The 25,724-nt window shown below is 37.0% G+C and overlaps 3 protein-coding genes and 1 non-coding gene across 7 annotated transcripts in view; 2 read left to right on the plus strand and 2 right to left on the minus strand.

The window, feature by feature from the left end:
- LOC126260182 (transcription factor Sp4-like) overlaps positions 1–5,628 on the plus strand; it is a 96,278-nt gene extending 90,650 nt beyond the window's left edge. For both annotated transcript variants that reach the window (XM_049957451.1, XM_049957452.1), the window contains exon 12: positions 1,254–5,628. In XM_049957451.1, the coding sequence (XP_049813408.1) occupies positions 1,254–1,394 (141 nt within the window). In that variant the 3' untranslated portion in view covers positions 1,395–5,628. The remainder of the gene's footprint in view (positions 1–1,253) is intronic.
- LOC126260184 (protein transport protein Sec61 subunit beta) lies at positions 5,622–22,381 on the minus strand. Its single transcript, XM_049957458.1, has 4 exons — positions 22,223–22,381; positions 22,037–22,134; positions 9,236–9,340; positions 5,622–5,876 (listed from the first exon to the last, which is right to left on the minus strand). The coding sequence occupies exons 1-4, from the start codon at positions 22,223–22,225 to the stop codon at positions 5,786–5,788; spliced, it is 297 nt and encodes a 98-aa protein (XP_049813415.1). The 5' UTR covers positions 22,226–22,381; the 3' UTR covers positions 5,622–5,785.
- Positions 7,353–7,422, minus strand: LOC126261401 (small nucleolar RNA Z195/SNORD33/SNORD32 family). The gene has a single exon (XR_007546703.1). It is a non-coding gene; the product is annotated as a small nucleolar RNA Z195/SNORD33/SNORD32 family (small nucleolar RNA).
- A 46-nt stretch (positions 22,382–22,427) lies between the features above and the next one.
- Positions 22,428–25,724, plus strand: part of LOC126260179 (tyrosine-protein phosphatase non-receptor type 23) — a 156,300-nt gene continuing 153,003 nt past the window's right edge. For 2 of the 3 annotated variants that reach the window (XM_049957442.1, XM_049957443.1), the window contains exon 1: positions 22,430–22,620. In XM_049957442.1, the coding sequence (XP_049813399.1) occupies positions 22,534–22,620 (87 nt within the window). In that variant the 5' untranslated portion in view covers positions 22,430–22,533. Of the gene's footprint in view, positions 22,621–25,724 lie in introns of all 3 variants that reach the window. The other variant, XM_049957444.1, reaches the window with a different exon arrangement.

Consider the following 25,724-nt stretch of genomic DNA (forward strand, 5'->3'; position numbering starts at 1 on the left):
GAAACATTTTATCAGTGTCTCTGGTAGCTGAATGTGTAGCATATGGCTCTTACAATTTCAAAGTCACTGGTTCATTTCTTGCTAGTAGCAACTTTTGCTTTTGCTTTTACTTTTATTTGAATTCTGTAACAATTGTCAACGGGAACTATTAATTAAAAAAACTGAATCACAATTCTTAGTAAAGTAAAATTACTAGTCTCATGAAAACGGCAGTACTCGCAGTAAATGAAAATTTGGTATAAAAATACAGTATAACAAATAGAAAATACAATACTTTTTTCTAGCAATTAAAGACTAGTCTTATGGAATTGAATATAGCTTCTTTGAACAATAAGACATTCAGCAATTTTGATCAAATTTAATTTATTATGAGTACTCATATTTTCCTGTGATTACTAATTACAAATAAAAGGGTATTATGTACAAGTTTAAAAAAATGTTACTACAACCAGAACCGAGCCAGTGAGTTTATGTTTACAAGAATTAAAAGCTATGCACTCAACTACAGGCAACTTTCATAAGATACTGTAAATGTTTTGTGTGTAATAATGGTTTGAAATCTTCTGTGTAGAGGTTTTCCTCTTTGGGAAATTAATGTCTGGGCACTGGCCTTCAATACTAAAAGAATAAAGAAAATCAAAGGAGGCCAGTCCATAAAGCCCCTTGTGAGACCTAACAGTTGCTTGGTGCTCATTTCACTGTTTCCAAGATATGAGTAAAATGAGGAGTGTCACTGGAAAAATTGTACTGATGTTAACAAATCCTTGAAAAATCAAGCTGAGAGTTACACAAGCTCATCTGCCTGTTACCACAAAAATAATTTATAAAAATGAAACTTCAGCTAACAACACACACAGTCAGGAATGTATAATGTTTGTGCATTTTTAACGTACTGAAAAACATGTTCATTAAATCACAAAATACACTGCAACAGACACTAGTACTATTCATTCAATCCACAACATCCCTCTGAAATCGGGATAGTGAAAACTTCTAACATGTTGGACATCAAATGAATATTATTGCAACTAGTGTATTTTTCATTTAATTTGTAACATTCTCAATTATACTTGAAATCTAGTATAACTGTTGATTCTGCTTGTTTACTGTACACTGAAATTTCTCAGTTGTTAGTTTTTTTGTAAGTGAATCAGTAGTAGTAATTTCAGGCGCAATGATGTTCACTAGCATGGGGCAAAATCACTGTCATTATGAATGTATTTTTTCACAATAAATTTTCATCTCTTATATAGGAAGCTGCAACATCCACACAATCAGTCTCATCTGATGGCAGTTCATCAAATGATGAAAAGATGATGATCACTCTACAGACAGAAGCTGATCATTCTGATCTTGCAATTAATGAGGCTATGGACTCTTCGATGTCAAATTAAAATGGTTAACTCAAGAGCCTTTCAGGATTTTTATAAGTACATGAGACTTGAAGTGTAAATATGTATTTTATTGTGACTGTTAATGTGAACTGAGATATTCCAGTGATTGTGCATATGTGAAGACAGAGCTTAATGATTAAATCACTGCCTTAGATTTATTGTGTAACCACTCGGTGGTGATACCAAGAAGTGCCTCAGAAATTGTATAGTGTGTGTGTGTGTGTGTGTGTGTGTGTGTGTGTGTGCGTGTGCGTGTGCGTGTGTGCGTGCATTCTTGCCTGCGAGCAAATATGTTAAGTTGGAGATTGTTTGTAAATAAATACTGAAAGTAATTTTACTTTCCTACATTGTGTACATTGTTTTGCATAATATTGTTTTAAAATCAAAACTGAGTTTTGAAATTGTGTATGTGTTGCACAGTATAATTGTAAATTATAGTTAGGTAGATGAGGTATTGTCATAATATCTTTATATAAGTTGTGGCTGCTGTTTTAACTATAGTTTCCATAAAGAGAGAGAAATTTGCACAGTTATTTAGTTGTATAAAATTGTTTCAAAATGAAATTTTAAATATTTATGTGTGTGTATGAATGCGTGAAGACATTCACAAAACACTGTGAGTTACATGTGAGAGAGAATGGTTTTCCCCCTTATTGGGGCCAAGGAATGACAGTTGTCTAATAAAAGCAATTTCAGGGTATTTTTTTAATTGTGGTAAATATAATTGCCCAACATCTGCAACAGATTTTATAAGTTATCCATTGCAAAGTTAGCAGAAGTTTATAAGCATTAGACTCAAACTTTTTTTTAATGAAAACAAAGTGTGACTTAATTAATTATGAACCAACTTAATGACTGAAAATTTAACCCTTATTCAGCTGTAATTCACAGAGTTGAAACTGGGCTGAGGAATTATCATAAGGAAGGCTTAGTTGAGTAATTTGGTGAAGATAACTAAAAGAAACAGCAAAATTCCTGGTTTTTTATTTGCTTTATTTACTGCAGTTGAGATGCTAAGAAAGGAGAGATCACTGACATTGCCCTTCAGTAAATCTTTATTGCATATAATGTATGTAATGAGAGTCAGTGTAACAGATTGATATTATTCATTTAAGTGCTAATCCACTTCTTGATGATCTCAAGTGTACTCTTATTTTGGACATTTGTTAAGTCATATTCATTCAGCCAAAGACAGGAGGTAATACTGTTAAATGTGTGATAGAGCTTTTTGCAGAAATATGAACCTTGATGGAATTGTTTACTTGGAAACATGGTACATGATATTTGGGCTGGCATTGAAGCTAATGGTAGAGAAAAATTTGCTAATGCCTGCAACACTAATGTAACTAATTTATTCTTTTTTATTCATATCATTAACTAATTGTATGTGACATTTTGATTTTTTCCCCAGTATTTATGTATGATCTCATTTCTGTCAGCAGTAGGTGGTATAACAGTAATATTTCAGGGTCCAAATGTTAGCTGCAAAAGCCAACCTTTTCTTTTTTAACAAAATTTGATATTTAAGAGACAAATTTTATTAACAAAGCTAGCCATGTTCTGTTTTGTGAAGTACCACTATCAAGCAAATGACAGCACTTTGTATTCTTAAATATATCTCGAGCAGTCAATTACTACAATTTTTATTAGCTGGTAGTTACTCCATTAATTTATGGATCATTAACATCAACAACTTTCTGCACATCATGTTCTTGTAACTTTTTCTTGCCTTTAAATATTTCTGAAGATTAAATTTACTCAGCGAATGTATTGTGTAAAATGTTACACATAAAACTGCTTTTTCCTTCCAAACCTCTCTGTTTGCTATAGAGTAATTTGTGCAGCATGATTGTTCGACTTTCAGCTTTTATTATTGTTATTACACAAGGTTTTACCTCATTCCAGATGTAGTAAACTGTCATGAAACCTGAATATACAGGAACAGAAAAATTCCCCCCCCCCCCTTTTTTTGTGTTTGATATATAATAAGTATGTAGTATTTGCAATGCAACTTTCATCTATTCAGGTTTGATTTAGGCCATCTGTGAACCACTTTGGCGGTTTTTGTATTAATCTTCATCACTCTTGATTTTGTGTTGTGCCAGTGTTTTTTATTTACCCTCTTTTTCCTTTGATTACAGAAGCTGAAAATTCTTTTTGTCAGTCTGTTGTATCTGTTCATAGATGTGTACATAAAAATGTGGGAGGTATGGTGATGCACTACATGATGCACCAGCAAATGTCATACGTCAGTCTGTCTGTAGAATGCACTTTATAACAGTCTTATCCAGTGAGTTTTGTTACTTTTGCTATGATTTTGTGCTCTTCAGCTCTTGATTTTGCTGTTCCCAAGTCGCTGCCAATGACTGAGACATTAGGCTGTGTATGTCAGTCAGTCTATCCTAGACCATTTTTCCCTTCCAATCCGAATGCCTTCATATGAGATTCCTTTTGGCATGACATATTACAGGACTCTGATGTCACTCCCGTGAATTTCACCTGTTATTTGGTGTTGGTAAGTCTTCGCTTAAGATTTCTTGTTTTGCTATCCATTCCAAATGTTTTAAGACCCCAAAATATGTATTGAATCTGCAGGCTTTCTTTAAAGTTGATAAAAATTACAGCAAGCTTGCTTCTTCTACCTTTGAATTCTTTATGCTGAAGATCTATTCAGCACATGATCTAATTTTCAAAATCTTGTTAGGTATTTGCCCTAGTCCATCTTCTATCCTGGTTTGAACTGCACTGGATATTATTTTATATGGGAGTGAATGGAATATTGTTCTTATTCCCCCTTTTGTGCAGCAGATCATGAGCGCTATTAAGCAGTCTTAAGGGATTATTTTTATTTTCCACTTTACTGTGGAACTTTTCTGATTTTATGAAAGTTTCCAATTTTCAAAATGCTTTGTGCTCAATGTAAGTATTTTATGTATGAATTGTTCGGTAGTTTGAGCTATTATACCAGTCAAGGCACACAAATTATATAAAATTTCATTTTATCTAGTTATTTTGTGGATACTTTCGTTGTTTTTGCAACATATTGTCATTTATCGTTCACATAATAGACTTGAAATTGAGGACATACCTTTCTGAAAATTTGATTCTTTGTCAAACAATATCATTATACATCACTGAAAACCCATCAGGAAAACAGAATCTGAAGGTGCACAGTCGTACTTACTTTGATACTTTTGTAGTGATCCTTACTGTGAGGTAACTTATGTTTCACAATGACTTAACATTGCATGTGATTGTACATTACTACATTCAGCTGTTTTGATAGATAAATTATTTTCTTCCCTATTAAGATCCTTCAGCTGGCAAACTTTTGCTTTTACTTCTCTATGCTGTCTCTCCTGGTTTAAAGCCAATTCATACAATCTAAAGAATTTTAAAATGTTTTCTTCAGAATTTCTATTCTTCCCAAAGAGAATGTGAAAGTTTGGCTAATGGTTTCTCACCATGCATGGAATGCAATGGATAGAAGGTAGTCAATCTGTACCACTAGGTTTACACCAATTTATGATGCAATCTTCAGAAAAAGTTTTTTTTTTTTTAAATCAACATAATCCATCATTTAGTGTAATTTGAATTGTGAAAACATTGTGGCTCTTTAATGTTGTCCCTGTTACAAGCATTGTTAAAATTTGTCATTTTATATGCAATACACTTAATGTGCTGAATGTGCCCAATAGATTTGTTAAATGCAACGGCAAATTAGTATTCTATTGTTCCTGAATAATTTCATAATGTTTATGCAATGATTGTTTCAGTGCACTTGTGTATTGTATGAATAATTTAATATATGTGAGACTTTACCAAGCAGTCACAGTCAAAGAGACTGAGCAGTATCTTATTTTAATTGTGTTGTATGTTAGAAAATACTTTCCCAGACCACTTATTGTAGAGAAAGTACTTTACTGTATTTGTCAGTACAAAGAAAAATTACTTTATCTAAGTTGTGGAAAAAGCTTATGAGAAATTTAAAGTTTATCTGTCTTATGAGAATTTTATTGGTGTCTTTCTGTACTGAGATATATACTGTTCATAGTCTAATTGCTGAAATATTCTATAATTTCCAGATTATAGCAGTTCACAAAACTGTAGGTGTCAGGTTTTGTAAGTCATAAAAAATATATCTAAATACCTGTTAAATGATGAAAATAAATTATTTTTGTACTTAAATGTATTTATAAAATATTAACTCTTGAACATAGGCAGATAAAGCTTTTTGAACATAAATATATATATTTTTTATTTATTTTGCTCTACATATAAAAGAGGAATAACACTGGAACATTTTAACATGTTTGTCGTGGAATGATCAGTACATGATTGGACTGGAATTGTTTGTGGACAGAATGCCTTCTTGCTGCATCTCTCCCATTTTATGTGCTTCTTGTGTACTTTCCCCATATGTGCAGCATAAAAACGGAGGCAATGAATAGCAGTGACATGACGAGCACTGGGACAGGGCCCCTGCAATAGATTATTTGTAAATGAACAAATGTTAGGGAAAAAAGTCAAGAACAGAGGGACAATTCAGCTTAAGTCTGTAGCCAAACCACAAATCCTTTCATACGAGGATAAGTCAATTAGTATCTGCAATTTAATTATACTTTTGTTTATTTTGGTAGTACTGTTGTTTTACGTTGATGACACATGCTTTGTTTATTGGTTGTTATATCTTTGCAATTTTCAAGCTGCTAGGTTAGTTTCGTTATTGCTGCCATGCTGTTAATCATGCCTGCTCTGCTATCTACTTGCACCAAAGAAGAGCAACGTTCAGTGATCTGTTTTTTGTGGTCGGAAGGCATATCGGGCCAAAATTCATCGAAGACTTCCGGTACAGTACGGGAACAGTCTTTTTCCACCGGAGTGTCTACGAATGGGTTGAAAAATTCCGAAATGGTCACTAGTGTTACAAATAAAGGAGCTGGACGACTGTTTACTGCCAAAAATGAAGAAACCATTGAGCATTCATGTGAAATGATTCTCTTAGACAGATGATTAACTACTGCAGAAGTGGCACATCATCTGCAAATCAGTCACGGTTCCGCCCACAAAATCCTCCACAACATACTTGGGTTTCATAAAGTTTGTGCAAGATGGGTCCCAAAACAACAAACACACTTTGACATCTGCAAAAACATTTGGATCACTATTGAAACGAAGGGGACGACTTCTTAGAGTCTTAGACAGTATCATTACTGGTGACGAAACATGGAGCCATCATTACGAGATGGACAGTAAACGGCAGAGTATGGAATGGAAACATCAAAATTTGTCATGCAAGAAAAACTTCAAGACCCAACTGTCCACAGGAAAACTGATTCTTACGGTTTTTTGGGACACACAAGCTCCAGTACTGGAACATTATGGGGAAAGGGGGCACAACAATAAACAATGTATGTTACAGTGAAATGCTTACTGCCAGGCTAAAGCCTGCAATTCGAAGCAAACGCTGAGGATTGCAGTCAAAAGGTGGTGTATTGTTGCACAACAATGCCCATCTGCATACTGCTGCCCCCATTGCTGAAATACTCCAGACACTCAAATTTGAAGTACTGGATCATCCTTCATAAAGTCCCAATCTTGTCCCTTCTGACTATCACTTGTTTGGTCCACTCAAAACCATTAAGGGGCTGCTGATTTGCCTCAGACGAAGCAGTGAAAGAAGCGGTGCATTCCTGGCTTGCAGCTCAACTGAGAACTTTCTTTTATGAGGGCATCAGGAAGCTTCTACAATGATGGCCATAGTGCATTGAAATGCAAGGAGACTATGTCACAAAATTATGTTCTTGTAAGTTTCCTATTTAATTACAATAACATTTTATAACTACTTTGCAGATAATAATTGACTTACCCTTGTATTTCCCAACAATAACAATGACTTAAGAAAAATACCAAAGTTAAATTATTCAGAAATTCATGTATCAACTGAATACTAACATTACTGCCTCAGGTGGTAGTGCATGTTGTTATATAATCATCTACATCATTATACTATTTCATCACTGGCAGTAATGTTCTTAGTAGTAGGGCACAGAATAATACACATCTCTCTCTATTCCTAGAGTAAATAATTTAAAAAATTTTTTACAGTCATGAGCACATGCCATAAATCCCTCACTATCCACACATTACCATTTTCTACAACTGGATCGGAACAACAAAATGACCGACATCTCACTGTTTACAGTGCTGCTACCATAGGGACAACCAATCTGAGAACACACAGGGTTGCACCTTAGTTCCGTTCACTGCTTTCAAATCTCTTTGCTATGGTTACTACTCAGATGCATACAACTGGCCTGTAACTTGACAGTTGAGTTTCTTTTTTTTTTTTTTTCCCCAGAAATGTGCAGAAAAGTGTGCTTGATAAAAGGAAAATTCAGTGATCTGCTTCACATTTTGCATGGTCATTCACCTGAGTTTGTGGGCTCAGTGTGGGAATGTTTTGAGGATAAGAGAGAGAGAGAGAGAGAGAGAGAGAGAGAGAGAGAGAGAATATGATGCAATTCTATTACCTCTAAGAAAGGTAGTCTAAAGAACAGCAGACAATTTGAAGATTCATAAAAACAATGTCATAAAAGTTTGTAAGGAAAAATGCTGTGAAGAACAGGGGGGACTGGTTCAACTAGGCTACAAACACCCAGTAAAAAGAGGAAGACAGAACAAGTAAAAAACTTGCACTCATAACTACAGCTATTAGAGACCTTAACTTCAGGTACAAAATTAATGGATGCAAAATTACAATGGAGAGAGGTGATACCGCTGTGTGGCATACTTGGTTTTTAAGAAATATTGTTAAAGTGCTGTTCGAAGACACTATGGGACTCAATGAAATGAAATGAAAATGTGACATATAGGAGTAATGCTGTTCCCATGGGGGAAGAGCAGAAGAATTATAGTCTTGCATGCTTTCATTTAATTTGCTGTTGTATAGAAGTGTCTCCTGGCTTACAACTAAGAAAAACAATTAACTACTATGAGCAGATGAATCATTACAGGCCTGAAATGGTTCATGGAGCAACTATTGTAGAACTTAAACAGAGGCTATATGTCACTGTAATAGTTAATGTAGCATACCAATCTGTTATTAAAGACAATGGCAATGGAAAAAGCTGACATGCTGAATGGATTAAAATGTGAATGTGTACTTTGAGGATGATTTTTATATGGAGGAGCTTATAGAACTAGTAAAACAACATAAAGCAACATTAAAAACAAGAAACACCATTATCTTCACTTTATAGTGAAGAGAAATGTCAATGTTAAACTTTAATATATAACTACAGAACACCTGACCTTGCTCTAGGCAACTGAATGAAATAAATGAACTGTCATGAAACTTCCTGGCACATTAAAACTGTGTGCCCGAGCGAGACTCGAACTCGGGACCTTTGCCTTTCGCGGGCAAGTGCTCTACCATCTGAGCTACCGAAGCACGACTCACGCCCGGTCCTCACATCTTTACTTCTGCCAGTATCTCCTACCTTCCAAACTTCTCATTCTGGAAATGAACTGTCGTTAGAAGCTTTGCAGTCCCTGCTAGATGACGCCACAACTAATACTGTTATGAACTTCTACTAGAAAGATTGTTACAGCAAAATGGATCAGTGAAGCCTTTTCTTTGGGTTGTGGAAATCACACAAAGATCCCCCCCCCCCTCCAAAAAAAAAAAAAGTGTGTTGAATTAACACATATGGAAGGTGGCTGATAAAACAACCTACATAAAAATCCTAAGAGGACTGGCATGAAAAGAAAGCAGGCAACACAAGACTTGGATAACTGAAGACTTAAGTACCACCAAAATTTAAGGTGTTATTGCTTACACTTTTATTCCAGGAGAGTCATCTGTGTAGAACCTCCACATGCCTCCACTTCCTGGTCCTTGGTTCCGGCTACGTCCTGACGATGCTGTGCTGGATGTGGTTTTACTAAAAATAATTATAATAATAAACATAATACATGAAAAACTGGTAGATGAGCAAAACAAACATGAACTGTACATTATATGCTGTTTACTGTTTGCATTATATGCTATTGTTAAATCATTGCATAAAAATGGGGATACTAGGTCTGATGCTAACAGTTACTGCCCAACCTCACTTCTGCCAGCTTTATTCAAAAACTGGTGTTTATTTTATTGGATATGTGACAAAAAGGAGGAGAAAGAAAAAATAGAAACAAAACAGATTGCAAACTGATGAATGGCATGATATGGATGAGAAATACAACAGCTCAAATTCAAACATGATGTTAATAACTTGCTGCAATAAATTTACTATGCACTGATGAGAGTTAAGAACACCAATGTAAGTGGAATGTGCACTGAAACTGAGATAGCCTGTGATATTATTAGTAGTAACTATACCAAAATACAATTCATACTGGAACCCTCTGAAACAAGCAGTGATATTTAAGAAACATCCCGCCAGCGTCCACCAAATGCAGCTTTATTCACCAGAATAAGTGGCTGATTGCAATGCAGTGGCAGCTGTCAGGTTTAGAATGTCACACCAACATGCTCGCAGTGGTGTTAAATTGCCCAACCCAATTACATTATTTGAATGATTTCTTGAAGCCTTCAGCTGCAATTTTCTTTATTTCCTGTATGATTGTACAATTTCAGCCATTTTTAAGTATTTTACGGATGATTTTTTTGGTAACAGATTATGTCATATACATCGTTTCTCCTATGACATCAAGTTATGCTCATAAATTAGTTCGAGATGTTCACGCTACTTCAGGAGCGCGTTACTTTTGAGCAGTTGTTGCAAAGCTCTGCAACAACTGCTCGAAAGTAGTAGGTCAATGAAACAGGGCATTTTTCTGGGCAGAATGAAATATGCTATTGCTAAATCATTGCATAAAAATGGGGATAGTAGTACGGATGCTAACAGTTGCTACCCAACCTCACTTCTGACAGCTTTATTCAAAATTCTTGAAAAAGTTATGTATTCAAAAGTAGCATTGCATGTTAGTAAAAATGAAATACTAACAAAATGTCAGTTTGGTTTTCAGAAAGGCTTTTCAACAGAAAATGCTATATATGCTTTCACTGATCAACTGAACTGAAAAACTGAACATCACCCATTGTGATGTATTTGTTTTCTCAACGGCTTTTGACTGTGTGAATCATGAAATTCTTCTAGATGAGCTTAAGTATTATGTTATGAGTGGGGGAGTGCACAAATGGTTTAATTCACATTTAGATAGAGAAATGCAGAAGGTTGAAATCAGTAGTACAGATAGTCAGCAAAAATCAGCAGAGTCCTGTAACTGAGGAGGTATCAAGAATGGTGTCCGGTAAAGTTTAGTATGGCCGAGACTCATTCATACCTGCTGGGAACAAGCTTTTAGGGCTCTGTTGGAAACATCATCAATTCCATGCGAGCTTTTACTTTTGAGTGAATTTATTATTTTCCTAATTTCAGTACAAGAGGTGGGTTGAATTTCAGTTTTATTACATTGCATTGGTATTGCCTCTTCCATATACAGCCTTGCATTTTCTAATGAATAGCTGGATCCTATTTTCCTTACCTGCCCTGTTTCTCTTTTAACAATATTCCAAATTGCTTAATTTTATTATCAGAGGAGCTAATCTCAGACAAAATACACATACTTCAGGACTTTTTAATAACTTTTCTTAATACAGTGCAGTAGTTTTTATAATGTTTGTTTCTGGGTCATTACTCCTTCTAGCTATAAGAAACATTTCCCTTATCTGTTTACGAGGAAGTTTTAGTAAGCCATGCTTTTTATATGGTTTCTTACAATTAGGTTTCACTGTTTTCTTAGGAAAACTGTTTTCATATAGAATGAGATTTTCACTCTGCAGCGGAGTGTGCGCTGATATGAAACTTCCTGGCAGATTAAAACTGTGTGCCCGACCAAGACTCTAACTCGGGACCTTTGCCTTTTGCGGGCAAGTGCTCTACTAGAGCACTTGCCTGCAAAAGGCAAAGGTCCCGAGTTAAGAGTCTTGGTCGGGCACACAGTTTTAATCTGCCAGGAAGTTTTGTTTTCATATATATAGTCACAAATGTATCATGAAATAGGATAAATTTTAAATTAGCATCAGGTTCCCCATACAACTCATCCCAGTCTAACTGTTGCAAGTTTTCCCTAAAATGTGCGGTTGTTAAATCTTTAATTGAATGCACTATTTTGGAGGATGGTTTTGCTTTACTGTATGGTGCTATGTCATATATTGTAAATAGCTGTGCATCACGATCAGAAAAACCACTCTTAACAGGAAAAGTTTTTATTTGATTAAGTTTATCTTGGTCTATAAAAATATTATCTATCAGCATGCTACTTTCCTGTACAACCCAAGTAGGAAAATCAGTAACTGATGTCAAACTGAAAGTGCTAAGGTCAAGCTTATTATCAGACTCTTTCAGAAAATCTACAGTGAAATACCCAGAAATAATAACTAACTAGTTGTTATTTATTCTGATGTAACAATGCATTTCACTGGGAATGTGTACCGTAAAATGATCCCATCCTGATTGAGGTAATCTGAAAAGTTGCTACCAGGAATCAGCATTCCTGGAAATACATGCATTCAGTTCATCTGAAATTATTCTCTGACGTCTCCTATGTTGTGTTAATGTTGTTTTTATGTTCAACTGGGAATGTAGGTTGTGTTTACCTGTCAATCTGTAGTATAGGCAGAGTTCTACAGTAGGTTAGGCCAGTGAATGTGAGAATGAAATATTAGTTGCAGGGCATACTGGGTTGTTGTTTGGCCCCAGGTCTGTCTGATGTCACAGCAGATGGGAAGTATCGACAGCTTCAATATTTCCATCCTGTCTGAAAGAAGGGCAACTCACACAGAGACTGCATGTCAATGCCCCCCTCCCCTTCCCCAAATTGTTACTATTTTAGGATCTTAATCTACATTGCTTGCTTACATACCAACTGGGCACTACTGGTTTGACTCCTGACCAATGCAAATTTTTAAACCAAGGTACTTCTACCAGCTTTTTGTGAAGCATCGGATACATAAAGATGGAAACAAACAATATATCTGAAGTGCTTGAGACTGATAATCGCCGGTTCAAGCCTCATTTTGGTCATTATTGTTTCTTTTCCATTCAGTTCAATATATAGGTTGTTTACATATACAATCCATCAAATATATACTGATCATCACATACCTACTGGTAATTGTCTTTTTTTTTTTTTAAAAAAAGGCACAAATCTAAAAAATGTACAGAATCTCATTTCTGACAACACATCTCACACAAAAATTCAGTTTTCATTGCAAATATAAATGTTTGATTAATGATCTTCTGGAAAATATTGTTAATACAAAATTGTTTAAATAGAAATACAACTTTTTTCTTTATTTATTTGACACTTCATGAAAATGTTCATAGAAAATGCACCTTTGTTAAAAATTTGCATCACCCATGAATAGAATATGACCACACTGCATGAAAATTCTACCGCAGAGCCATGGCCTATCAAAAATCTATCTTCATTTAGGAAACTAAAGCCGTTCAGATAACTTCAAAGCAGATTTTCTTGAGAATTTTTGAGAACTGCATCAAACTGCTTTGGCAGATTGATATTTGAGTTCTGAACTTCACATAACATAAATATAAAGGAATACAAATGTATGTCTCCTGTGTGGTTTTCTTGTAAGTCAGTCTAGTGAACAATTCGAACCACTGTTATATTCTTTGGAGAATGGCATTGTATTTTACGAGGATCATACTGGTAGTTTTTGTTTGTGTGTTTCACTTACTTGGATGTAAAAAGTTTCTTATAACAGGCTTGTTGATGGTGGCTTGGACTGTCATGTTTCCTAAACTAATGTTCTTGCAGAGATGGCAATTGACTGAGGACAATTTATCTTGGGTTGTGTTATTTGCTAGACTTTTGTGTGTGACACTGCAGTGAGCACCTGAACTATAGTGTAACCTGAGGTCTAGGTTAAGTTGGAGGGTGCTAGTTTAGCTGTGTGTCACGAAATTCTTTAATATATAGTGCATTCCACGAATAAATTTATGTCCTGTTGCACAATATTTCCAAGAATTTAATACATTTGGAGGCATTAACAACAAGGAACATTCCAGCCCAAATTCCCTTATTTCTGTGACAGTGTTGGTTAGTCACATTTTATTTTTCTAATTTTCTCATGTTCTTAGTTGCATTAACCACTGGTCATTTCTTCATTCATACCGTTATTGTGGCTTTCAGTCCAAGGACTGGTTTGATGCAGCTCTCCATGCTACTGTAACCCAAGCAAGCTACCAGATCTCCCAAACTACTGCAACCTATCTCCTTTTGACTCTGCTTACTATGTTCAACTCTTGTTCCCCCACTACAATTTTTGTCTCCCGCACTTCCCTCCAATACTAAACTGGTGAACCCCTGATGTCTCAGAATGTTTCCTATCTACCATCCCTTTTTTCAGTCGAGTATCTACTCTGTTCTTGTCTGAAATGTGTACTGTCCATGTCTCACTTCCATATAGGGCTATGCCCCAAACAAATACATCCATAAAAAAAACTTCCTAACACTTAAACCTTTATCTAATGTTACAAAATTTCTTTTCTTCAGAAATGCTTTTTTTGCCACTGCCTGTCTATATTTTATATTGTCTCTACTTTGACCATCATCAGTTATTTTACTGCCGAAGTAGCAAATCTCATCTACCAATTTTAGTCAAACAGTGGAAAATCCAAGAAGGAATGTAACAATATTATATTATGGTATAATTTCATAATATTGCTACCACTTTTAGTGTCTCATTTTCAAATCTAATTCCCTCAGCACTGCCTGGTTTAATCAACTACATTCCATTACCCTTGATTTGCTTTTGTCGATGTTTATCTTATATCCTCCTTTCGAGACAATTTCCATTCCATTCAACTGCTCTTCCAAGTCCTTTGCTGTCTGACAGAATTACAATGTCATCGGCAAAACCTTTAAGTTTTTATTTCTTTCTCCTGAATTTTGATCCTCTTTCCAAATTTCTGCTTGCTTTCCTTCACAGCTTGCTCAGTGTAAAGATAAAATAACATCAGGGGTAGGCTACAATCCTGCCTCACTCCCTCCTTGAGCCCACTTTCTTTACATGCCCCTCTACTCTTAAAACTGCCATCTGGTTTCTGTACATGTTTCAAATGACCTTTTACTCCCAGTATTTTACCCCCGCTACCTTCAGAATTTCAAAGCATGTATTACAATCAACATTGTCGAACACCTGCTGTTCCTTTAAAGAATCCAAGTTAGTATTTTGCAAGCATGACTTATTAAACTGATAGTTTGGTAATTTTCAAATCTGTCAGCACCTGCCTTCTTTGGAACTGGAATTATTACATTCTTCTTAAATTCTGCAGGTATACATCTCATATCTTGCACACCCGGTGGAATGATTTTGTTATGGCTGGCTCTCCCAAGCATATCAGAAGATCTAAAGGAATGTTGTCTGCTCCCAAGGGCTGTGTATCAACTTAGATCTTCCACTGCTGTCACATTCTTCTTACGGTATCATATCCCCTGTCTACAATATTGCTTTCAAGTACATTTCCCTTGTGTAGGCCATCTATATATTCCTTTCAGCTTTCCCTTCTTTGCTTAGTATTGGTTTTTCATCTGAGGTCTTGATATGAATGCAGCTGCTTTTCTTTCCTCCAGTCATTTTACTTTATTCTTCTACCATTCTTCCTTCTATTCCTTTTTCTACTATCAAATTTCAGTCCCCCATCACAAATTTTCATCTCTCTTAAATATCTGAATAACTTCTTTTATCTCATCATTCATTTCTTCAAATTCTTCATCTGCAGAACTGGTTGGCATATAGACTTAACAGTACTACTGTGGTGGCCGTTGGCTTTGTGTATATCGGCTACTATACTGCATTCATTGTGCTGTTCATAACAGTTTACATGCTTCCCTATTTTCTTATTCCTTATTAGATCTACTCCAGCATTGCCCATGTCTGATTTTGTATTTACAGTCCTATACTCACTTCACCACAAGTCCTGTTCCTCTTGCTACTGAACTTCACTAACATCCACTACATCTAATTTTAACTTATCCATTTCCCTCTTTAAATTTTCTAACCTAACTGCCCTACTAACCCTCAAGCGGACGTGGTACGTGCCTAAGTTCAAAGTGCACAAATCACAAAAAAGCAGTGTTTTCTATTTTATTGTTCTTTTACAACTGTAAGCCTGTACCTGTTGCTTCATTACTGCTTCAGCTAACAGTGATAAGTTGTTTTGTCACATGCCTAAGTGAGCATCAGTAATATAAAATAAACAGCGAGCTGGGTGAGAAAACATCTGTGCAACAAAATGATCAAGATTCCGAGCTAGCAGCACAATCCCACACTGAGGCAGTTATTTATGAGATAATTATTAATCAAATAAAGGGTTGGCATGGATTCAATACAACTGTGCTGTTTAATGTTCGGGGTAAGTCATTAGTGTGGGGTAACACTTGTATGCAGCAACAGAATGACATAATGAAAGTTTATTTTATTATTGTTTAATTAAACAGTGATTTAGCTCACATAATGTATGTTTATTTTAGCACTTTTTAATTAAACTGTGATTTTGATCATACATGTTTACCTTGGTAACAAAGATGCAGCTATTCTTTACATGTGTACAAACTACGCCATGCACCTGTTTGTGTTATGAAAATGGTGCACCTGCTCCAGGGATGTAATGTTCAACGCTCTGACCCGTAGAATGTCAGTTTTGTTTCCCGCTCCTGAGTAGTGGCCACCTGGAGATCTGAATGGGGTTGGTTGGTTTAGAAGAGGGGGAAAGGGACCACACTATGAGGTAATCGGTCCCTTGTTCCTAATAAAACAATGCCACAGGCGTGAGAATAAAACAGATGAGACATATAACACAAAACAGAAAGAAAGGAAAGACAACAAGAATGAAGAAAAGGCAACGAACACTAAAAGGAACAAAAGGACAAGAAAACGACAAAGATGCAAGAAACATTTAGAAGAGAGAGAAACAAGGAAGCAGATTACAGTGGCTGGCCGACCATGAAAATAAAAAAGGAAAAGCCAGCCACCCTACAACACATAAAAACCTCCACCCTAAAAGCACTAGGGTGGAGGACACAGAGGGACAAAGGACATGCGCTAAACCTCAGATTGAATGATAAAACCCACCCTCTCAGATGAAACGTAAAACCAAATCAGCTGATGAGGCGTTGTCTGCTAAAATCAATGATAATGAGTCTGGCAACCGAAGATGAAGTCCCAGGGCAGCCGGAGGAGGACAGAGCAGAAGAATATGGGCCATTGTCAACCGAGCACCGCACCAACACTCAGGCGGGTCTTCACAGCTCAGGAGGTAGTCGTGGGTCGCCCAGGCATGGCCAATGCGAGCCAGCAGAGAACCATGGAGTCCCTGTGAGAGGCCCTCATCAAGGACTTACACACATTTGTGGTCCCCTAAATGGCTAAAAGTTTATTGTGTGTACTGAGATTTTGCAATTCCATCTCCCAAAGCCGAAAAACCTCGCGGCATAATAACGAATGCACGTCAGTTGCGGGGATACCCATCTCCAGAAGTGTTTTCCGTGTAGCCTGTTCGGTCAGCCTGCCAGCAAGTTCATTTTCTGTGATTTCAACGTGATCAGGGGTCCAGACGAACACCACTGAATGAATGGACCGTTCCAGGGCATAGATGGACTCCAGGATGGACACTACCAAAGGATGACGATAGTAGCTCTGGTCAATAGTTTTCAGGCTGCTCAAGGAGTCAGTACATAAAAGAAAAGACTCCCCAGGGCATGAACAGAGATACTGAAGTGCACAAGAATGGCTAGCAGCTCTGCAGTGAATACACTACATCAATCAGGTAAGGAATGCTGTTCAATACGGCCGCTGTGAACATAGGCAAAGCCAACATGACCATCAGCCATCAAGCCGTCAGTGTAAACCAATTCAGAGCCCCGGAACATGTCAAGAATTGAGAGGAAGTGCCAGCGGAGAGCTGCAGGGTTAATTGAGTCCTTAGGGCCATGTGAAAGGTCCAGACGAAGCTGTGGCCGAGGCGTACACCGTAGACGCGTATGTGAACGGACTGCAACCAGAGGTGAAGGGAAGGACTCCAGTTCGCAGAGAAGGTACCGCATGCAGACCGCAATTGTTAGCCTTGACCTGGGCCGCCAATGCGGGAGATGGACTGACGCGGGCCGGAAAAGGAGACGGTAATTTGGATGCTCAGGAGAACTACAAATGTGTGCTACGTAACTGGTGAGCAGTTGCGCACGTCTCATTTGCAATGGAGGGACCCCAGCCTCCCCACCGGTACACTGGTGACCGGACTCGTCCTAAAAGCTCCCATCGCTAGTGAAACCCCGCAGTGCACTGGGTCAAGTAAATGCAAAGCTGAGGGCACTGCCGAACCACAAACCACACTCCCATAGTCAATTCGGTATTGGACAAGGGCTCTGTAGAGCCGCAGCAGCATAGAGCGATCTGCACCCCACTTTGTGTTGCTCAGGCAACGGAGGGTATTGAGGTGCTGCCAGCACTTCTGCTTAAGCTGACGAAGATGAGGAAGCCAAGTCAATCGAGTGTCGAAATCATCATCCGAATGGGAGACTATTTTACCTCCAGAATTTAACCATACAGAACGGCAGCTATGGTTTCCTCTTGCTTTCAGCTGTTCACATTATAGAATGGAGAAGCCACGTTGGCTGATGTTATAAGGCTGGGTCAACCAAACACCCAGATTGTTGCCCCTGCAACTACTCAAAATGCTGCTGTCCCTGTTCTAGAACCACACATTTGTCTGGCTGTTCAACAGATGCCCCTCCACTATGGTTGCAGCTAGGGCACAGATAACTGTATTAACGTTAAGTTAATGTAGAATATAGACATCACTGATGTATTGGTGCAGAACTGGATTGTTGACTAATCCAATTAAATGACCTACATTCTGCACTTTCGATGTTTAATACTTAATACATGTGATTCTTTGTATGAACTAAAAAGAAACAGTAGCATGCAACAAATCAGGATGCAGTCCAATTTTGGGATCAACCGCAGATTGCAATACCACCTGTCTGCTTTGACTCGTGACATAACTGTGTGTGGCATCATTGTGGCATGCAGTATTTAAAATTAACTGTGTTTGCAGTGGGCATGTTGAAGTATGCAGTGGCACTCTAATGTGACATGTTTGTTTCTAAATTGTTTTTGAGTGCTTTTAGTGATTTACTGGACTTCTTGAGTGCTTGTTCATGAGAATAACACTGGAAGAGTCTGCGGCAGTTTGTTAGTGAGTTACACGGATGATGGTAGTTAGGGGTAATAGATTTGTGTTCATGTTTAGAATTATTAGTGTGGTGTAAGTTTATGGTTGGAGATTTAATTTTATGTTTCGTTTTTTTGTTAATTTTGGATATGACAATAAAGTTCATGAATATGCCGCAATGAGCGATGACATGCTGGCCCGAGTTAAATTCCTACAGTTATTTGCTTCAACTGTCGTGTTTGTGAAGTATAACATTTGCTGAGAAGGTACAAGATTGACCAATGCTGCTGCATCTCGGACCAGGAACCATTATAAGTGACTGTTGATGGAACAGCAGTCTATTCAGAGGAGCTCCTGATTTGAGAAATCAAAGCTGGTCATTCGAGTGACAGTGTTGATTACATATTATCTTTGTTATTGCTACATTTGTGTGTCGGCTGACTTGTCGCTGGTACGTAAGTTTTTATGGTTTTATATCTTTTATTGCAGTACGCGTGGTATGTGTGTTGTGTATGACTGTGCATTTCTTGTATAATGGAATTGGCGCATTTTTATCAACATTTGGGTAGATGTGTTAGTAATTGTTAATTATGTTGGATTGTGATTGGTAAGTATTGTGGTGTTTGTGTTACCTTCATTGGTGAGGTTATGTTAGTATTAGTTATAAGGGCGCATTTTGGTTATGTGAAGTATTAGATATCGGATTTGTGGTAGTTGTATGCGGCATTGTGGATTTGGTGTGAGCAATATAGGTCAAGTTAAATTCCTAGTACTGGGTTTTGGGGCTATGCATGTGTTCATAAAACTTCCAATAAAAGTATTTTTCAGTTTTTTTTTTTTTTTTTTTTTTTTTTTTTTTTTTTTTTTTTTTTTTTACTGAATGTTGAGGATTTTGTTTGCTTGATTTCTGTGTTCAAATTTGTTTTGATATGTCTTCATTATTAGGATTGTTGTATATGTAGTGTGTCCCTGCCCAAAACCACCTAATTCCTGCAGCTGTCCCCTTAGTTTCTTGCTATTTCTCCAATTAAATAATTTTCATACAATTCTTTTTTGAGTGATGCCATTGCCACGGTACTGTATCGGCTTGATATAGGAGCATTTGCCATCTTGGCATCACCACATGTCAAAGCCAACAGGTGGTACTTCGAGCTTTTGCTTTACCCAATTTTGAACACTTTTGGTATCAGGAGCCAATGAGAATTATTCTTGCTTTGAATAATGCTGAATGGCAATAACTACTCTTCCCTAGATTGCCACATAGCCATATTTTTGTGCCAGTACAATTTTGCTTTTTTTGTCCAGCAAGACCCTGTAAAGCTACCAAACATAGTGACTGTAGTTTGTCTCCAACAGACTTGATGTCAGCAACCACAAAGTTAAATATTATACAGTTTTCATGGAAAGGATGCATGCTGCAGTTTATTTATGTCTCTGTGTATAACAATTTCTGGTGCGCTGCAGGTGTACCAATGGTAGCATTAAAATGTTACTGTGAAAAGAGAAAGAGGTGTAACCAAGTTGTATAAAACCACAGGTTTGCAATCAAATTAAAGGTTAAACACACACACACACACACACACACACACACACACACACACACACACACACACACACACACGGGGGGGGGGGGGGGGGGGGGGGGAGGAGAGTAAATCTTTTATAAAATTATTTCTACCACAACTAGAGAAATTGTTTGGATCTATGTATAATGAGTTAAAGAAACAGCATATATTCATCTTTTGATCATGCTACTATGAAAATCAAGGCTGAATTTTGAATATTTACCAGTCATATTTTGAGAAAGTATATTACAAACAAAGCTTAAACAATCTGTCATGGTAGTGTGGACATGTTTCCAGGAATGGGAGGCGATTTACAGTACTAAATAGGTAAGTACCTGGTATATGGAACAAGATGGTGCTTCGACTAAAACAGTTACAGTGTACAGTGCAATGCATGATGGCAAGTGGCTGACTGCATTTGTATTTGATTCAGAGAGCAGGAAGAAAACCTGATGCAGTGACAACAGACCTGTAGCAAAGTCCGAGGCCGAGGTTAGGTTGGAATGTGGCAATCTGGTTCTGTTGGAATCTCTACACAGGAATACGACGATTCATCGTGTTCACTTGATATAATTCATTCCGCAGTTACAAAGTGCAGCATGCAACAACAGAAGACATAGGTACACCATAACTGCACTTCTGTCCTCTTCTCTATGCTTTGAAAGATTATTTCACAGAAATATCATGATCCTTGACGAAATTCACAGTAACATTTGACCCTTGTCTTACGTCTACCATACATATTAATAAGAGAACCAGTAATGGTCCACATGACAAAACCAGTACTTCTAGCTAATCCTGACATTGAAAAAGCAAGGAAAGCTCATGAAGACTAACAGCTGTTTCTGCATTATGAAGCACTATACGTCTGTGGGAGGCACAATTTGGGGAACAAAATAGAGAAAGTGTCTACTATAACCTTCAAATCTGTTCTTGACATAGCTGTAGGTCCTACTACTGGAACGAATGTTTTGTTGGTGTTTACTACTGAACAGCCTATAAGTTAGTCAAAATTTATTGTAGGTAAAATCTCCCTTATTACCCTTGTCTTACGTCTACCACACATATTAATAATAGTACCAGTAATTCACTTCTAGCTAATCCTGATATTGAAAAAGCAAGGAAAGCTCCTTAAGACTAACAGCTGTTTGTGCATTATGAAGCACTATACGTCTGTGGGAGGCACAATTTGGGGAACAAAATAGAAGAAAGTGTCTACTATAACCTTCAAATCTGTTCTTGACATAGCTGTAGGTCCTACTACTGGAACGAATGTTTTGTTGGTGTTTACTACTGAACAGCCTATAAGTTAGTCAAAATTTATTGTAGGTAAAATCTCCCTTATTACCCTTGTCTTACGTCTACCACACATATTAATAATAGTACCAGTAATTCACTTCTAGCTAATCCTGATATTGAAAAAGCAAGGAAAGCTCCTTAAGACTAACAGCTGTTTGTGCATTATGAAGCACTATACGTCTGTGGGAGGCACAATTTGGGGAACAAAATAGAAGAAAGTGTCTACTATAACCTTCAAATCTGTTCTTGACATAGCTGTAGGTCCTACTACTGGAACGAATGTTTTGTTGGTGTTTACTACTGAACAGCCTATAAGTTAGTCAAAATTTATTGTAGGTAAAATCTACCTTATTAGGAGCTTTAATTTTTTTTTAAATTTAGAAGCGTCATTTAGTATGCATACCAACAGCAAACGGATTCTTCCACATATTAGGTCTGCGACTTAGATGTAAACATCCCGGAAATTGGATATATTTGTTTACATTAATTTGCTGCTATAAATACATTAACGTACCGTTGCCTTACTGTCCCTCCACTTCCTGCTCTGGGGGCAACAGCTTTTGTTGGTGATCTACTTCCAGCTCCAACAGATGTAGAACTCGGTGCTGCTGGCTTTAAATAAATATAAACGATACATTAAGACAGCCATCTCTCAGTGGAATTATCTTACACATTAACAAATGCTTGTACAAAAACACACCATTGCGCCTTTTCTCTAAGAATTCTAAAAAGTTCAGATTCCACGTTTCCACGAAAAAGCCAATCCGTCCGCACACCACTTTTCTACCTCTTGGCGTGGACACGTCAAAGACTACACCGCTTTCACGTCGCCCAACTTCCTCCACATCGGTGAGGATATGACGTCGCCCTCCGTGAAAACATTAACGAAACGGTGGAGAGTGCGCAATCTGCAGTGGAGTTCAAGAAGTAAGGTTGACATTACAAGTTTTGAGTAGTAGTATGAATTTGTTGTGATTATTAAGAAGACTGATACCTGTGAAATATTTCGAAATGGAGGCTGTGCCACGCCTACCGATGATGAGTTTTGACCTAAAATCAAGCCCAGAACCTACTTCATTTGGTCCTAAACTGAAACAGGTAATTTTTGCCACAATTCATTTCGTAATTCCAGCTTGATTTTTACATTGAATTTAAGAACAAGATTCATGTTCACGTGATTTAGTCGTCAGTGACTTGAGCACAACTATTTGCTCTTGTTATTGTTGTATATGAAATAGTGTGTACACTACTGTTGTTGATAACGCGTATCGATGACATGAAATTAGAATATACTGTTTCATAGTTTATTTTATTAAAGTGATATGGCGCATGACTTAGTTTATCCGTTTATTGAGATACTGACACACAAAAGCAAGATGAAATGAACTTCTTCGTTAAATAAACCTATTTCATTCGGTATCAGGAAAAACAGACTTATTATTGAAAACTGTTACGATTGTTTTCAATGAACTTTTCATATATTTTCATAGTAATATGTTTAGTAACTAGTGTCACATTTCTCCATAAAAATGCAGCCAAACATGTTGCCAATTACATTGAACATAAATTTGCTCACTGTACAAACAGGCTCACAATATTATAGCAGAAAACAAAGGTGTTCTTAAAAGAAATTACCCTTTTTCTGAGCACAAGGGTGAGTTATGGTATATAGTGTGTGCCCATCCAACACAATTAATCAAAACCCAAGTAGAAACATTCTGGAATGGAAAAAGTTCCTACAGATGCATAGAGATGGTGCTACTGTAGTAAGCCTATGATTGAAAATAAAGTCGGTTGGTTGTTTCTGTAGACAAGATACATTCTAGCTGTCGGATCACAATTAATAAGACTACTGTGATGAACATAATTATTTAATTCAGTTTTGGTAGTACAGAATAATTTTAAACTAAATCTTTGAAATTGGCTGTTGAATTGTGCTGCAGAGATAGATTTCAAGTCAGTAGAAGGTCTGCTGTTTGAAAATCGGTAGAGCTAATCGTTTTAAATGTTGCCAATTCCTTGTCAGTAACTGAAGCATGGCGGTTTTAAAATGTATGTGATGTAGATAAAGCCACTGACATAAATAAACCTGCTCTCATATTGTGATTTCTCATCATAATGTTAGAAATTTGATATTACCATTTCATGTGATATTTTCCACCACAAAAGTTTGCATTTTGCTCTATCCAAACACCTGGATTAGGCAACTTTATATTCATTTACTTCATATGTCCCCCCCCCCCCCCCCCAATATGATTTTTAAGATTTACATTATTATAAATTTAAACACCCAGTTGATGAGGTGTAGAATGTAAAAGGTAGTTAAAACAATGAGAACTAAAATGGAAATATGTCATTTTGATAATCTTACATCATCAGTTACTGCAAAGAAACAGTTGTGCATGTTGATCAAGACTGACAACTCAGTGATAACCAAAGTGACTTCCAAATTTGTGTAGGATAATATTAAAAATTAAAAAATGAGTATCACTGTTTCAATATATTCCTTTTAAAACTGAGGCGCAAGGAAATTCATTATAGTATAGCATACATCAGAGTAAAATTACATGGGGTATATTTAATATTGCAATACAGTCATCTCTTTTGACCAGTAATGTTACTGTCGACACTAAATGGAGGCTGTGGCGACAGAAGACTAATGTGTTCCTATGCCTGAGATATAGGTTTTTTGGAAAGTGCCAGATTCATTGAGAGTTGGTGAAGCCAACAAGTGGGTCACAAGAAGGAAGGTGTTTTTTGGAAAATGAATAATGTTTTGATTTACCACTCAGTAACGTAGACCAAGGTCTAGATTAAGTTGGACACTGGTAATTAGGTTGTGAGAAGCCAAAACCAGTGAATGCATTAAAAAAAATAATAATAATTTACTTTTTCAGACAATGGTTGTGCTGATGATCTGATCCATAGACTCAGGTATAGATTAGATTAGAAAGTGACAGATTAGTTAGAAGTTGCAATATATATCATGACAATCTTTTTGTAGAGTGACTACATTTATCCCTGCAGTGACAGTCGCTGTGGTCGAATATTTACAAGTTTCTATTAACTTGGTAGGCCTCAATAACAAGATATTGTCAGCCAAGAGACTCATATTTCTTCTGGGTTGGAGATACAGTGATAGTTAAAAACTTTGTGGTTGCGTGATTTCATAGTTGCCATTCCGGTTGATAGCCTCATTGGTCAAAGCTGATAGGTTGTATCATATTCTTCAATTTATCCATAACACGGGTTTGATACTTGCTTAAACAAATATGTTCTCAGACATAAACATATAATTGGATGTCTTACGTCATACCTCAGAGGGATCTGTATCATAGTAACAAGAGGAGTCAGATAAAGTATGATCTTATTACGATGTCTGTGCTCACCTATTTTCATATTTGGTATGTTAATATTAAAACACCTCTGCAAAAATTTAGACAGTACCAAGAACAATTTGGTAAAAACAAAGAGGTGTCACCTTTTGGTGGAGTTTCCCTGTTCTCATTTATGCATATGTATAGTGTGGCCATACTGTTTCCTTTCAATCTTGCTTTATGCAGCTGACATTATCCAACACGGTTTGAGTTTTTCAAGCTCGAATACAGCAGACATCAGTAGTGCCACTATTAATTCAGCACTGGAAACAGAAAGAACTCAGATTTATCCCAAAAGTTAGTAGCAGGTACATTACTGTAAGATGTACATGTAGGCCTAAGGAATGAGAAAAGATACTTTCTGGAGCTCAGGCATCACAGTTGCTCACTTGACGAGGATGTGATGATGGTAATGATACCATCCTTTAACTGACTCAGACTGTTATTAGCATGACACAGGTCCTTCCAAGGTAGGAGGTAAGACCTCCATCGATGTACATATTCCACAAGTCACTGTATGGTGCATGGCAGAGGGTACCTTGTACCATTGCCACTCAGTCCCTTTTCTTTTCCACTCACATATGGAGTCAGGGGAAAGACTTGTCTTTGTGATTCTTAGCTGAGATGTATGATTGTTGGTAGTAGCAGGATCATTCTTCATTCTGTTGCAAATATTTGTTCTCTAAACTTACTGAGCAGTGTTACATTTTTCACATGTAGAGCAAGTTACCATTCATCACACCAAATTCCACCCCAGTCACGTTGTGTCTTCCTACAGTACGCTACAGCACCATCAGCAAACTGCCACAGACTGCTGCTCATCCT

This window comes from Schistocerca nitens, chromosome 5 (genome assembly GCF_023898315.1).
Source record: "Schistocerca nitens isolate TAMUIC-IGC-003100 chromosome 5, iqSchNite1.1, whole genome shotgun sequence".
In the NCBI taxonomy this organism is placed as follows: Eukaryota; Metazoa; Arthropoda; class Insecta; order Orthoptera; family Acrididae; genus Schistocerca; species Schistocerca nitens.

Excerpts from the sequence above, each read along its gene's own strand:
- LOC126260184 (XM_049957458.1), bottom strand. Across the intron at positions 9,341-22,036 it reads GGAGGGACAGTAAGGCAACG|TAAAACCACATCCAGCACAG; the intron begins GTACGTTAATGT and ends AATTATTTTTAG. Across the intron at positions 5,877-9,235 it reads GACTCTCCTGGAATAAAAGT|GGGCCCTGTCCCAGTGCTCG; the intron begins GTAAGCAATAAC and ends AATCTATTGCAG.